General features: G+C 39.5%; 2 protein-coding genes and 1 non-coding gene across 6 annotated transcripts in view; 1 reads left to right on the top strand and 2 right to left on the bottom strand.

Annotated features, from left to right (window-relative positions):
* Nucleotides 1-16,238, bottom strand: part of FAM185A (family with sequence similarity 185 member A) — a 163,509-nt gene that overhangs the window by 71,802 nt on the left and 75,469 nt on the right. The window lies entirely within an intron of this gene.
* Nucleotides 1-16,238, top strand: part of FBXL13 (F-box and leucine rich repeat protein 13) — a 260,413-nt gene that overhangs the window by 230,977 nt on the left and 13,198 nt on the right. The window contains 1 exon segment of the mRNA XM_019030762.4: nucleotides 7,515-7,649. Within this exon segment, the coding sequence (XP_018886307.2) occupies nucleotides 7,515-7,649 (135 nt within the window).
* Nucleotides 5,853-5,954, bottom strand: LOC115935424 (U6 spliceosomal RNA). The gene has a single exon (XR_004071059.1). It is a non-coding gene; the product is annotated as a U6 spliceosomal RNA (small nuclear RNA).

Raw genomic sequence — 16,238 nt, 5'->3', positions numbered from 1 at the left:
GAATACACATTTTCTTTTAATCTTCTAATAGGCCTATGAGATAGGTAGATGTTATTTTCTTTCTCCTCTTATATATGAAGAAACTTGAGGTAACATGACTTGTTCCTGGTCACATAGATACAATTTCAGATTCCAGGCTCTCTTTTTTTCCACTAGACTGGTAGCCTCCCTTGATTAGATCACCTCTTATTCTATTATGTCCGCAAATGGGAGGTGAAAGCAGTACTGATGATAGTTCATGAACTCATTATTTCTTAGAGATCCTTAAATGGAAGAGGTCATAGGATGGTGTGACTGTCCTTACAGTAAACATTATGAGTTGTCATTTTCTTGGGAAAGACTAAGAACAAAAAGTGAGGTGGCTGGCTGTGCAAATAGACACCCATCAACTCTTTCTGGCTGATTATTTTAGCTTAAGGAATTCCCCTGCCTTTCTTGCCCCACAGAGGACCCTGGACTAGTGCCAGGTAATTGGGCCACTAGGTACAACTTTTTGAAATAAACTTAGAGAAATGTAAAAAGTGTGGGTTATGCCACAGGCAACAAGAAAAATATCTGATTGCCCTTTGGGTAATTCAATCCTGGTTCATTTTTATTTTGGAGAGAAAATCTAAAACCTGAAGCTGTTCTAAAATTTTTCTCAATAAATTCTAGTTACCAAGTACAATTCAAAGATATTTTGTTTTGGTCTTTTCCTGGTCATCTTTCCTTTTGGTTTTCCCAATATACATTCTCTTTCACTGCTTACCCTTTCTGTTCTTTAATTTCTTCCAATTTGCCTTCTTTTTATGCATCTGTCAAATTTTATATGTTAAAGATAATTCCTTTATTTTTACAAAATGCTTGGGATCTGTGCAGCCAGTAAGCCATCAAGATTTACTGGCAACCAAAGGTGTGCTGTTGGGTAGGTGTCTCTAGAGAAAGCATGTACTCCAGCAAATGAACAACACAATTTTTTTGGTGTGACAAGAAAATATTAAAAGTTCTAGAAATGTCAGATTTTTTATCTCATACATTCTATTTTATATGTTTAAATATATAATATATATTTGAATAGTTTATGCCTATATAATTTACAAAGTACATTAATATACATTTACTGAAAGTGTATGCTCAAAATATTTTTACTATGCCAGGCACAGTGGCTCACATGTGTAATCCCAGCACTTTGGGAGGCTGAGGCAGGCGGATCCCTGAGGTCAGGAGTTCAAGACCAGCTGCCAACATGGTGAAACCCCGTCTCTACTTAAAAGTACAAAAATTAGCTGGGCGTGGTGGCAGACACCTGTAATCCCAGCTAGAGGCTGAGGCACAAGAATCTCTTGAACCCAGGAGGTGGAGGTTGCAATGAGCCAAGATCATGCCACTGTGAAGGGGGCCAGCCCCTCCACACCTGTGGGTATTTCTCGTCAGGTGGGACGAGAGACTGAGAAAAGAAATAAGACACAGAGACAAAGTATAGAGAAAGAACAGTGGGCCCAGGGGACCGGTGCTCAGTATATGGAGGACCTGCACCAGCACCGGTCTCTGAGTTCCCTCATTATTTATTGATTACCATTTTCACTATCTCAGCAAGAGGAATGCGGTAGGAGAGCAGGGTGATAGTGGGGAGAAGGTCAGCAAGAAAATGTGAGCAAAGGAATCTGTGTCACAATTAAGTTCAAGGGTAGGTACTATGCCTGGATGTGCATGTAAGCCAGATTTTTGCTTCTCTCCACCCATACATCTCAGTGGAGTAAAGAATAACAAAGCAGCATTGCTGCCAACATGTCTCGTCTCCCGCCATAGGGCGGTTTTTCTCCTATCTCAGAATTGAACAAATATACAATCAGGTTTTATACCAAGACATGCCATTTCCAGGGGCAGGCAGGAGACAGAGGCCTTCCTCTTACCTCAACTGCAAGAGGCCTTCCTCTTTTACTATCCTCCTCAGCACAGACCCTTCACGGGTGTCGGGCTGGGGGACCATCCCACGAGGTCTTTGCCATCCCACGAGGCCATATTTCAGACTATCACATGGGGAGAAACCTTGGACAATACCCAGCTTTCCAGGGCAGAGGTCCCTATGGCTTTCTGCAGTGCATTGTGCCCCTGGTTTATCGAGACTGCAGAATGGCGATGACTTTTACCCAGCATACTGCCTGTAAACATTTTGTTAACAAGGCACATCCTGCACAACCCTAGATCCCTTAAACCTTGATCCCATACAACACATGTTTCTGTGAGCTCAAGGTTGGGGCTAAAGTTACAGATTAATAGCATCTCAGGGCAAAGCAATTGTTCAGGGTACAGGTCAAAATGAAGTTTCTTATGTCTTCCCTTTCTACATAGACACAGTAACAGTCTGATCTCTCTTCTTCCTACACCACTGCACTCCAGCCTGGGTGACAGAGTGACACTCTGTCTCAAAAAAAAAAATTTTTTTTTACTATGGTGTTCATGATTTAAAAAGTTTGGCAATCAGAGCCACAGAGAAGCAGTGCAGACAAATAATAATACTAGCTACTATCTACTGACTGCTAACTATGTGCAAGGTACTGTTCAACTGCTTTATTCATATTAACTTATTTAATCTCCCCAGCAACTCTATGAAGTAGGTGCTACTCCTCATATTAAGCTACTCCTGTGTTATTCCCACACCACTGATGAGAATATTGAGGGGTAAGAGAGGTTGAGTAACTTATCCAGAGACACAAAACATCTCATGGAAGGATTTGAACTCAAGCCAGTGGGCCCCCAGACTGTGCTCTTAACCAACCCTGTATGCTGCCTCTAGCAGTTACTGAACCGAGTGAGAAGAAGGACTGGGCTTAGTATTCTGAGGGCCATATATGGAAGCTCATTCTCCTCACTCCTCTGCTGAGAAGCATTCTTCATTCATTTTGGATACTCTCTCATCTTGAACTAATTCTGTATGCCAGATGTTGGCAAAGATAAATTAGACATGGATTCTACCCTCAAGAAGTTACAGTCAATGCAGAAGATAAGACACTTATATGAATAACTATAATACAAGTAGAAAGTGAGAAAGTTGCCTGGGCATAGTGGCTCATGCCTATAATCCCAATGTTTTGGGAAGCCAAGGAGGAAGGATCACTTGATGCCAGGAGTTCGAGATCAGCCTGGGCAACATAGTGAGACCCTGTCTCTATAAAAATTAAAAAATGAGCCAGGCATGGTAGCATGCACATATGTGGAAGGCTGAGGTAGAAGGATCATTCAAGCCCAGGAATTTGAGGCTACAGTGAGCTATGATCATGCTGCTATGCTCCAGCCTGGGCAACAGAGCAGGACCCTGTCAAAAAGAAAGAAAAGCTTATAAGAATTTGAAAGCGCATCTCTTCCACAGAGAAGAATTGGGGAAGACTGTAGAATAAACCACATTTGAGCTGGTTTGAAGCCAAAGTTTATCCCTCAAATCACCATCTAATTTTATAACAAATTTCATCATGAAAGTGTCTTTGGAAATATTTGTTTTGGTCCTTGGCCTTATCCACCTTTCCCTTTCAGAGTTCTCTCCATGTTTTAAAACAGGGAGCTTCTCTGAGGCTGGGCCTTTGCTAAGCCTTGCTCAGCCTGGTTTCCCTGGCAGGGAAGGTGGGAATGCAAGAGTGGCATCTCCAGGAGGGGCAGCTTCAGGCTCTGCAGAGTTTAGTTGTGGTGCCAGGCCATGACCAGTCCCACTTGCTCTGATGGCCAGTGGGAACAAGGCCATTGTTGGTGGAGTGTAGCTCTCCATCTCATGGGATATGCGAAGTAGGTATCTTGGGATATGCCCAAGAAACTGAAGTTTTTGTATTTAGTTGATATCTTAAAATTGTGGAAGTTGCATTTTAGCCTTTGGGGCAGCCAAAAATGTCTTCATTATAGAAAATGGTTCTTGACAGCACATTTTTTCCAGAATTACCAACAGGGAAAAACTCCCCAACTTTGCAGTAGAATTAATTGGGACCTAATGAGGCAAATAGTCAAGAGATGGTGTTATGAGTATGCAACACGAAGTGAGCTTTTCTAAGGCTAGAAGCTGCCACCTGTCAAAGTGGTTTAATTCAGGATTTTGGCAGAAGCACATTATTGTGGCAGTCAATAAATGTGAGTGAAATTCAGTCTCCTCTACGTACCCTATTTAGGAATGTAGTCATTAAGCCCCTACACTGTGACTCAGCTCAGAAGACACAAGAAGGAATGATCTAACTTGCTAAGAGATATGGAAGTTTTCTTCCAGATTGCTAACACACAGCAAAATTGGCTGATACATGGGAAAGGAGCCAAACTTGATAATGTTTGCATTTTTATCTCTGTCTTTACTGTAAAAGATTTTGACTTGGAAGAAATTTAGTGTTGCATTTTCCAAGAAAAGAAAATCAGCAGCATTGATAGAAGTATGATTCTGCAGCATTGGAGCCAGAAGTGTATATTGTAATCTTATCTGTAGGGGGGAAATGGAGTTTCATGAGTGATTATGTTGAAACATGCTTGCAGATTTAAGTACTTAATATGACTTATATGTGTTTAAAGGAAAACACGAATTCTAAGAGAGGAAAAGTTCTGACTTTAGTTCGCCAATCTGCCACTGATTTAGCATAAAGCCTTAGACCAATTTTTGTGCCTTAGATTTTCCATGGATGAGAATGGTACCATGAATGTATCATAGACCTTGTAATCATTTTTAAGTTAGTTTTAAATTTAAAACCTCTGAGAACATTTGTCTTTAAAGAATATTAGAGCTTTTAAAAAGGCATAAGGCAGAATTGATTCGAGCAGTCCAAGACATTGGCAGATGCTACTGAAGAGGGCTTTCAGACACGAAGAGCCTTGAATCTCCCTTTAAAGCTTGTTTCATCTTTCAATAAATTATTCTTATAGTTAAAATATTCTTTCTTGCTTTAATTTTTCTCTGGTTCCTCTAACTCTGTCCATTCTCTCTAACAATGTTAATGTCTCTAACAAGGGAAAAACAATGTCACCTTACTTCTTGCAACATAAAAATTCTTGTATTATTAAAAGAGACTTCTTAATTTTCTTGAAGACATAAAGGATCAGTGAACCAACTAGTATTTACTGAGCACTTACTGTGTTCTAATATGATGTTTGGGAAAGGGATATGAAAGCTAGCAGATTTCCAGGCAGTACAAGGGGCTTATTGCATTCTTATTGAATCTCCAAACTGAGATTCCAGGCCACTGATTCCAATAATTCAAAGGTAGATTCCTTTCTGTACCTCCTTGGGTGTGCCCCACTATGCTTGATTATCTCCAGTGACAGGTCCCAAGCTATCTCCTGACAAGCTGCCCCTTCTAATTTTTGCCATCACGTAGTTGCCAGACAAGACAGATTTTCATGCAATACAGGAATGAGTCAAATACCCTAAGTGCTGAATCAGTTGAAAAAGACAAGTTCTGCATGAGATCAAAGAATGAATCACTGTTGGTTGTTGTGGTCAGGAAAAGATGATGACTTAGGGTTAAATAACCAATATCTTTCAGTTTTTCTCAAAGTACAATACATTTGTGCATCTTTATTATTATTGGTGTCATGTGCAAATCCTGATACTAGTTAACATTTATTTTTTTAATGGCTTAAAATTTTTAACTGACAAATAAAAATTGTATATATTTATGAAGCACAACATGCTGTTTTGATACACACACACACACACACACACACACACACACACACATTGTGGAATGGTTAAATCAAGCTAATTAACATTCATCACCTTACATACTTATGATACTTTTTATGGTGAGAACATTTAAAATCCATTAGCAAATTTCAAGTATACAATACATTGTTACTAACTATAGTCATCATATACAATAGATCTCTTGAACTTTCTCCTCCTAACTGAAAAAAAAATTGAATGTTTCACAAATCTGTGTCATCCTTGTTCAGGGGCCAGGCTAATCTCTGTATTTTTCCAATTTTAGTATCTGTGCTGCTGAAGTAAGCACTAGTTAACTTTTATGGGGTGCTTACTATGTGCCAAGCACTAGCCAGTGTGCATACTGCCTCTCAACTAACACAGTATATAAAATCTTAGAGATAGCTAGAGAATCTGTTTTGTGCTAAGAGCCACATCACATATATATATAATCACATATATATAAAATATATATAATCACACATATATATAATATATATAAAATCACATATATAATATATATATAATTTATATATAAATAAGAAGTATCTTTAGTAACCCATTAGGGTTACTAAAATCTAGTACTTACAACTAAAATTAATGGTAAACTACCATTTACTGAGGTCTCTAACTTTGTATTCTAAGAGGAGCTGCTTCATAATGAGGCAGAATTCTTAGAGTGATTGAGCACATGTAGAAAATTATAATAATTCTCACATTTTGGGGGAGGAAATTTCCTCCTTTTCTTTTTCTTTTCTCTTCTCTTGTCTTCTTTCTTTCTTTCTTTCTTTTCTTTCCTTCATCATGGTTTCCAATTTCTACTCCTATTGCTTTTTAAATATATTTTTACAATTACGGTTAGGTTTACTTTTGTGGATTGTTTTGTTCTTGTATAACTGCTGAGTTGTAAACTTTTAAGTGTTATTTCCTCATGGATTCTTATCACTGAGTTATTTTTTAACTGAAAAGTAGGAATGAAAATTAAGAAGTATTGATATAAAGGGAATGATTTCCAGGCCTTTTTCTAGTCCTAGATATTTCAGGTGAACATTTCAGCATTTCAAAACAATGCTAGAGAGTAGATATTATTTTCCCTAAGTTAAAAAAGAGGAGCTGGGCACAGTGGCTCATGCCTATAATCCCAGCACTTTGGGAGGCCAAGGAGGGTGGATCACTTGAGGTCAGGAGTTCAAGACCAGCCTGGGCAACCTAGAGAAACCCCATCTCTACTAAAAAAAAAAAAAAAAAAAAATTAGCTGGGCGTGGTGGTGCACGCCTGTAGTCCCAATAGGCACAAAAGGCACAAGATCACTTGAACCTGGCAGACAGAGGTTGCAGTGAGCTCAGATTGCTCCATTGCACTCCAGCCTGGGCAACAGAGGAAGACTCTCAAAAAAAAAAAAAAAGGAAACTGAGGCTCAGAAAGATAGTAACTTGCTAAGATTTAAGAGGTAATAAATTGTGGAAACGAAAGCAAAACTCGGGTCTGTCTGATTCCAAAGAATCTGTCCTTTCCATTACATTCCACTGTCAATCTTGGAGTGTCTGCCATATAATCTTACCCTCAGATTTCTTTTCTTCTACTCATTACTGACCATATGAGTCAAATTTCATTAGACCTAACTTCAAGAAAACCAAATTTTGTTAGCAGGCATTTGAATATCACTAAGCTGTTATGCTGCTTTGTGAATATCTTTTGCTATAAACAGATGTTGGATGTAACATGGGTTTTTAAAATTATTTTTGGGGGGCATCAAGATCTAACATCTGTATTTCAGGGACTGAAATGTACATTTAATAAGCTGCTATAAGTAAGACAGTTCTAGATGACTAAAGAAAAGAAAAAATTTGACCTTGGAATTTTTTGCAGGCATTCTGCAAAAGCTCACTGATCTTGGAACATTTGGATGTCTCTTATTGCTCCCAGCTGTCAGATATGATTATCAAAGCACTGGCCATTTACTGCATTAACCTCATATCTCTCAGCATTGCTGGCTGTCCAAAGGTATGTGCAGGAGTCAGGGCCCAAACACATCCAATTTAAGCACTGCCAAGGGACAAGGCAGGACAGCGATCAGGGCTGGACTCAGAATATGTTCTCTTTGCCATGGTTGAGGTATTCATTGGATTTTTTTCTTCTATCCTCAAACTGGAAATAGCTTATGATTCCACTGGTGTCAAAGTAGAATTTTCCAAAAGTTAAAAACATAATTCTCATACAAATATAAACATGTGTCAAAGATTTATTTAATTCACTAATGAGAGAACCAACAAAATGACAAAGCCAGTGCGTAGAGTATTTGAATGAACTTAGTATTTGTAGGAACTGATGAAAGAATGTTGCATTAAGAGTGTTAGGTTAGATCTAAAAGTGTTTTACAAGTTATTAAATCCATAACCTTGGGGTTACAGTTTATACCAGATACAAATAATTTGCATCTTTCCTGGACAAAAATATAACAACATATAACTTCATTGAGCTAGGGCCTTAGTGGACAGTAAATGGTATGTCAAACAAAGGCATGATTTCCTATAGAATTCTCCAGGTAGGCCTGTTAAACAGTGTTCCAGTTTGACACTCCAAGGACATACCATCATCTGTTGTGTTATTTTCAAGTGTTTTATAATTTTTCTGGGACCTCTGTATATAAATGAAGTAAGTACTCATTATGAAAAATTTGGACTACATATAAAAGCTTAAGGGAGAAAGTAAATATCCATTGTCCTGTCACCACCTGGACATAACCATCGCTGGTATTTTATTCTTCTAGATTTTTTTCTATGCACAAAAAGATTAGAAATAGTTACAGAAAGTTTGTGTTTTGCCTTGTTTTTTAAAATAATAGAATCATACTTTCCAAAATACATTGTAACCTACTTTTTAATATACTATGGACATATCTCCATGTAAAGAACTAGAGATCTCAGGTTCTGGATTAATAATAGTAGACTGAATATACACATATAATTTTGTTCCTCTTGAAACCCTACCAAAACTAGAGATGAAGAGTGAGGGCCCATATGGATAAGGAAAACAGGAGAGGAGATAAGAGCAACAAAAATTTGGAAGCTTGAAAATAGATGGACTAATTTAGCAGACCAGAGACTGCTTTGAATCCTAAGCCAACAGTAGAGAAAGCTGGAAAAAAATCTGATTTACACCACAATCTTCAAGCTTGGGAGCACCGTGTACCTTTGGAACTGGGTTAAGAGTGGGGATGAAAATAAGGGAGACTGAGTTAGAGATTCTTAAGAAGTAGATAGATCTCTAGATTCCAGCCCCTACTCCATAAATCTGGGCAACTGTCTCTCCCCACCCCAAACAGAAGCCTGGAGATTTATTTCCTAAATTCTGGTTCTTCATCCCTGACACTATTGATATTTTGGACAAGATAATTCTCTGTAGTGGGGTGTGTGTGTGTGTGCGTGTGTGTGTGTGTGTGTCCCGGGCACTGTAGATGTTTAACAGCATGCCTGCCCTCTACTCACTATATGTCAGTAGCACATAAGATCCCATCCCTCCAGACCTTACCACATGTTCTCTGGTGGAGGTGAGGGCCAAAATTGTTCTTGAATTACCCACTACTCTAGAGATACTAAAACAGAGGGTTGCTAGGCTAACTAAGTGACTCAATGCTGAGTGCAGAGATATTCAAGCACTTTTTCCAACTGAGCATCAAGAACTTGGCTGCCAGATCTTTTTTTCCAGGTGGGAGATTGGTAGCCTCTTCTCTGGGAACCCTGACTAGCACAAGATGAAAGACCTAAAATGACTGACAGGGGTGGTTCCCAACAAATAACACACGTAGATCATCCTTCATTGAAGCTTACAATAGAGATGCATGTACTCAGACCTTCCGATTAGTTTTTAGTCCTCCACTCTTAATCATGAACAAAAGGATTACCAGACATAAGAGGAAAGTCTCTAAAGTGGAAGATATTGATCAACACAAATTAACAGGAAAAACTTGGAGTTAGCAAAATATGAAGAAGGAAGAAAACTAAGAAATTTTTTTGAAAATCCTCAGAAATTACAAGGTTATTAACAATCGTGTTCTCTTCTATTGTACACACTGAAGGCTTTTGTTTACTACAGCATCACACCAACTCTCAAGATGCCCTACGCTTTATTTAATCTAGAAGTTCAGCTTCTATGTTGTTTGGTTTGTATGGTTAGCTAATTGTGCTGCAATAAAAAGGAGGAGGCAGCAGGGAAAAAGATGTGGTAAACCGTGACAAAACTAAGCCAAAAAGTTCACAGCAAAATTATTTTTGTTTAATAATATACTTGTTTATAACTAGGGGAACCAGATGTCTTTCTGGTCAGCATCATCTGGTTCTATTAGTGAGCTGGGTCAAGGGACCCAGAACACTAGCAGCGCTGACCAACTGACTCTGCAACTTAAACAGTGATAGTTCACAGGGATTCTTGCGTTCATAGCACACAGACATATGGGCAACACATGGCTTAGTGAGAAGTGAGAACTGCCCTGGCTATAAAGCAGGCACAGATGGAGACTGGGTTTCTTAGTGGCTCTAAAGCAGAAAGTAGGAGAATGAGAAAAGAAAAGGCTCCAGTGCAAACAGAAAATAGGGCAGAGGATTTTGTTTGTTTGTTTGTTTGTTTGTTTGCTTTGGTTTTTTGTTTTTTGTTATGAAGGCTGAGGGAATTCCTTCTGTAAACTGTGCATGGCTATTGTCTTGCAGCCCAGAAGCTAAGGGGGATGTTAAACAAATATGTATGAAATGCATCACTCTGTATCAAAGGTTTAGAGGGAGAAAGAGGAAGAAGGAAGAGTCAATTATTTTAGAACGCTGATACAAAGGAGTAGAAAGGTTTAGCTTTACCATCTGAATTGTTCTGATCAGACTGTGGGCCAGATGAGTATCCTGATTGAGAAGATGTGGGGACCATCATCTGGACCAATCTGAATACTCCTCAACTCACCCTGAATTCATAAGGCTGTGGTCCAACCTAACATATTCCACTTATGTTGATTTTGATGAGCCGTAAAACACATTGGTGTCTGGCTCATCATTCTGCGCCAGGTTTCCCAAAAGTCCACAGGTGAATTTTGAATGGTCACCTTATCTATCCCCAGAAAGGCCAGCTTTTCCTTGCAACCACCTCACCTCGAAGGTCAGTTAGTAGTAGTGTTACCTCATCCTACTCGACACTAAAATGCCAAGGAAAACAAATATAGCTACAAATCAGAGGAAAAGCTGGTTGCTCTGGGGCCAGTTCAAAGCACTCAGCAGTGCACTACGCCCTGTGGTTAACACTGTCACTTTTGACCCTCATGACTGACGTGAAGTGGGAGTTAGTAATGATTAGAAAGAAAAGGGGGTGGGAAATGAGAAAAATTAAAGCAAAGCCCTGAACAACGACAAAATGTCTCTGCAATGCACCTCTGAGAGGGATAAGGTAAGCGAAAGCAGGCCAGTGCTTTAGAACTGCATTTCTGTCCTACAAGTGTAGGTGATGTGAAGCAGGTCCACTGTGCACTGATTACCAACTTGTCTGAGTCTGGTGAGACAGGACACATTCATATGCAAATAGCTTCATGAAGCACATTACTTACAGATAGGCAGCAAGTGACAACAGAAGCCGAGGATTCCTGGAGGGCCTGTTTCCCAAGGCTCAGGAAAGCTGCTCAAGGTGGATGAAATCTCAACTGTAAATGTTCCACTTGCACCGCAGCTGAGGGACTCTGGAAGGTGTACCATCTTGGGTTTTATAACCTTGGGTTCACTTGACCCACTGGGCTGAAGCATGGAAAGATGTCCTGTTTCTAGGGGGAACTGGAACAGAGCCTGGCTGTTCCAGTCAGTACCCCCTATCCTCAGTCTCAGGATGTTACATCCCCAGCACATTCTATAGTTATTCTTGAGAATGACAATCTACAAAAGGGAGAGAACTGGGTGTGCCCAAGGCTACTTGAACTGTCCTGCAGGTGAAATACATCTGAGAAGGTGATTGAGCCAGCAAAGCCTGGATGCTCTCCCCTAAGGCCCCAGGCTCAGCTAAAGCTACACAAACTTGTGAGCTGGGCGAAATCCCCAGGGCATGCACAGAATTTCTCTTATACTAATATGGTAAAACATTTTACCCAAAAAGTTCATTATTTGGAGAAATGTCTCCAGACCGCTGAAACACTGGGAGATGAGAGTAAACACTATTTTTTGTCTGTTTTAAATTACCCTCATTTTACAGATGGGGAAATTAGGAGTGGAAAGGCATGGAGTATTGAGCAAATAGGATTTAGTGAGGTAACTTTATCCCAATTCTACAGACTTATAATGTAAAGGGAGAGGAGTAAGAGATTTGCTAATTCTGGGATTCCCCATGACAATCCTACCCTTTTCAACCTTTATTTTCTTAGTGCAGCTGGCTAACATGTTTGGAAATTCTTTCAGCTTAGAGGTTTTAAAATGACCATAAGGAAAATCAATTAGAGGTTTCGAAATGGTCATAAGGAAAAGAAATGATCACAATTGCTTCAAAGAAAATAAAATACCTAGGAATCCAACTTACAAGGGACGTGAAGGACCTCTTCAAGGAGAACTACAAACCACTGCTCAATGAAATAAAAGAGGATACAAACAAATGGAAGAACATTCCATGCTCATGGGTAGGAAGAATCAATATTGTGAAAATGGCCATACTGCCCAAGGTAATTTATAGATTCAGTGCCATCCCCATCAAGCTACCAGTTACTTTCTTCACAGAATTGGAAAAAACTACTTTAAAGTTCATATGGAACCAAAAAAGAGCCCGCATTGCCAAGTCGATCCTAAGCCAAAAGAACAAAGCTGGAGGCATCACGCTACCTGACTTCAAACTATACTACAAGGCTACGGTAACCAAAACAGCATGGTACTGGTACCAAAACAGAGATATGGACCAATGGAACAGAACAGAGCCCTCAGAAATAATGCTGCATATCTACAACCATCTGATCTTTGACAAACCTGACAAAAACAAGAAATGGGGAAAGGATTCCCCATGGATGAAGCTGGAAACCATTGTTCTCAGCAAACTATCACAAGGACAAAAAACCAAACACCGCATGTTCTCACTCATAGGTGGGAATTGAACAATGAGAACACATGGACACAGGAAGGGGAACATCACACACCATGGCCTGTTGTGGGGTGGCGGGAGGGGGGAGGGATAGCATTACGAGATATACCTAATGTTAAATGATGAGTTAATGGGTGCAGCACACCAACATGGCACATGTATACATATGTAACAAACGTGCACATTGTGCACATGTACCCTAAAACTTAAAGTATAAAAAAAAAATGATCAATGGGTCATATTTTACCATATATTACAAAGGATGAGATTCCTGCACATAGTATTGGCTGATCTTTTGCTGTGTAACCAGTCACTCTCAAACTCAGTGGCCTAAGACAACTACCATTTTATTTTCTCACAAACCTGTGGGCCAGGAATTTGGGCTGGTTTTGGCTGCGCGGTTCTTCTGACAGTGGTTGGCCCCAGGGTTGCCCAAGGAGCTGCAGTCATCTCTTTGCAGTCATCTCTTGACTCCCCTTAGAGCTGGTTGGCCTAGGGGACCCAGCTGGGACAGCTTCCTCCTGCTTCATGCGGTCTCATCCTCCAACAAGCTAGCTGAGCTGCTTCAAGGGCAGTAACACATTCCAAGAGGCTAAGGGCTAAAGGTAGAAGCTGCAAGGCATCTTGAGGCCTGGCTCAGAAGAATATGACTTCTGCTCCATTCCTTTGGTCAAAGCAAGTCACAAGGTTAGTTTAGATTCAAGAGGTGAGGAAACAGACTCTACTTCTTGCTGACAGTAGCTGCAAAGCATTTGTGGCCATTTTTAATCTACCACAGCTACATTCTCACAAACAAATGAAAATAATATGATAGAGCTCTTAGGAAATAGCCAAATATAGCATAATATAACATAATATGCAAGAAGATAATTTCCTAAGAGCCTCTCCCTCTCTTGGAAATATATATATTATATATTAGATATATTTATTATATATAAGATACATTTATTAGATATATATTAATATATTAGAGATATATATACGTATATATATATATGAGACAGGGTCTCACTCTGTCTCCCAGGCTGTAGTATAGTGGTGCAGTCACAGCTCACTGCAGCCTCAACCTCCCAGGCTCAAGTGATCCTCCCACCTCAGCCTCCTGAGTAGCTGGACTACTAGCATACCCAGCTAATTTTTGTATTTTTTGTAGATATGGGGTTTCACCATGTTGCCCAGGCTGATTTCAAACTCCTGGGCTCAAGTGATCCACCTGCCTCAGCCTCCCAAAGTGCTACGATTATAGGCATGAGCCACCACGCTCAGCTTATATTCAAAATATGTTTATTATATTTAAAAGCCATCCCACAGTTCAGGGGTTTAAAAAAAGCTAGAGCAAAAACTTAGACTCTGTTTTTGGCCTGACCTTTAAAGCACGTTATTTCTTACTGCATTAGATTTTCATTAGTTAATATCTCATGAAACCAACTGTTATTAACCTAAAAGTTCATTTTGTGGACTGTTCAGCCCCTTTCTTGCTGTCCATCTTCAAGGCGGTTTTTTCTTGGGATCGTCACCAGAAGTGCTAGTAAAATTACCTGACTTCTCACACAATCAAAACAGGAATTGGTGGGGAGAGGGCAAAGGGGAGAAGAAACAAAAGTATAATTCAGCAAACTGAAAGCCAACAGTCAAGTTCTCTTTTGTATAAAGAGGTCCTACTAAAAAAAAAATCGCATATATTAATGGCAAAGGAGATGAATAATCATAATTATAGCTACCATTTATTGAGTGCTTACTTTATGCTAGTCACTGGTCACATACATGTTCTCCTTTAGTTCTGTGGCAATCTTGGGTAACCATTCTACAAATGGGGAAACTGAGGCTCGGAGAATTTAAGCAACTTGCCTATGGTTACAGTTAAATAGTGCCAGAGCTGGGGAATTCAAATCAGAGAAAATACTACTAGTAAACAATGTGGGAAAAGATCCAACATAAGAAAGAAATCCAAGTTAAAACATTATTATTTGAGGTATCATTTATTACCTACCAAATTGCACATTTTTTAATGGTAATGCCCAGTGGTTGGCAGGGGGTCAGTGAAACTGGTCCTTATATTGTAGATAGCATTATAGATGGGTATAATCCTTTTGTGAAGCAATGTGAAAATTCGTAAACAAGAGCCACAAAAGTGGTCATACCCTGTCTTAGTCCGTTTTCTGTTGTGTATAACAGAATACCTGAAACTGGGTAATTTATAAGAACAAAATTTAGTAATATTACATTTCTGGAGTCTGGGAAGTCCAAGGTCAAGGTGGAGCATTTGGTGGAGAACCTTCTTGCTGGCAAGGACTCTCTGGAGAATTCCAAGGCAACGCAGGGAATCGCATGGCAAGGGAGATGAGCATGTTAACAGGCTAGTTCAGACCTTTCTTCTTCTTATAAAGCCACCAGTCCCACTCTCATGATAACAGATTAATCCACTGATGAGAGCAGAGCCTTCATGACCCGATCACCTCTTAAGGGCCCCACCTCTCAATACTGCCACATCTTGGGTTAAGTTTCAATATGTGTTTTGGAGGGAACAAACATTCAAACCATAGCATACAAATCCACTTTCTGAAATCTATCCTAAGGGTAACAGTCCAAAACTTGGAAAAGACTGTATTTATGAACAGTCATCAAAATGTTATTTAAATAGTAAAAACTTGAAAACAACAGAAATGACCAGAAATATGTAAATGATAAACTAAACTACATCTACTAAATAAAACATTTTATAATAATTAAAGATTGTAAATATGAAGACTGTGAAGTAGTATAAGAATGCACTAGGAAAAACAAAAAAGCAAGATGAAAGCGAGGTTTAGTGGTGTGCAGCTATGGTCCCAGCCACTTGGGAGGCTACGGCAAGAAGACAGCTTGAGCCCAGGAGTTCCCGGCCAGCCTGGGAAACATGGTGAAACCCAACTTGGAAAAAAAAAAAAAAGGCCGGGCATGGTGGCTCACGCCTGTAATCCCAGCACTTTAAGAGGCCAAGGTGGGCGGATCACTTGAGGTCATCAGTTTGAGACCATCCTGACCAACATGGTAAAACCCTGTCTCTACTAAAAATACAAAAATTAGTTGGGCGTGGTGGCGGGCACCTGTAATCCCAGCTACACAGGAGGCTGAGGTGGGAGAATTGTTTGAGCCTGGGAGGCAGAGGTTGCAGTGAGCCGAGATTGTGCCACTACACTCCAGCCTGTGCAACAGAGCAAAATAAAAAAAAGAAAGAAAAAAAAGAGGATGCAAAATAAATGTAATTACTGTATTTACAAATCTGTTAATGGGGATAGGAATGAGAAACGAGCAAGAAATACTCCAGAACATTAAAAGTAGTTATGTTAAGTGATAAATTTGTAATTGCTTTCCTTTGCTATTATTGCTATTTTTTTTGGCAATGTGCTTATATTATTTCTAAAATATAAAATAATTTCATTTAAAAATAAACCAAAACATTTTTTCAAGGAATCAAAAGTAGTTGTGTTGGAAGTAACATAATCTGCCCAATGAGGCTGGGACCAGGAC

Source organism: Gorilla gorilla, chromosome 6, assembly GCF_029281585.2.
Source record: "Gorilla gorilla gorilla isolate KB3781 chromosome 6, NHGRI_mGorGor1-v2.1_pri, whole genome shotgun sequence".
Taxonomy (NCBI): domain Eukaryota; kingdom Metazoa; phylum Chordata; class Mammalia; order Primates; family Hominidae; genus Gorilla; species Gorilla gorilla.
The sequence above is the reverse complement of the archived record's forward strand: the minus strand, read 5'-3'. Positions and strand labels throughout refer to the sequence as shown.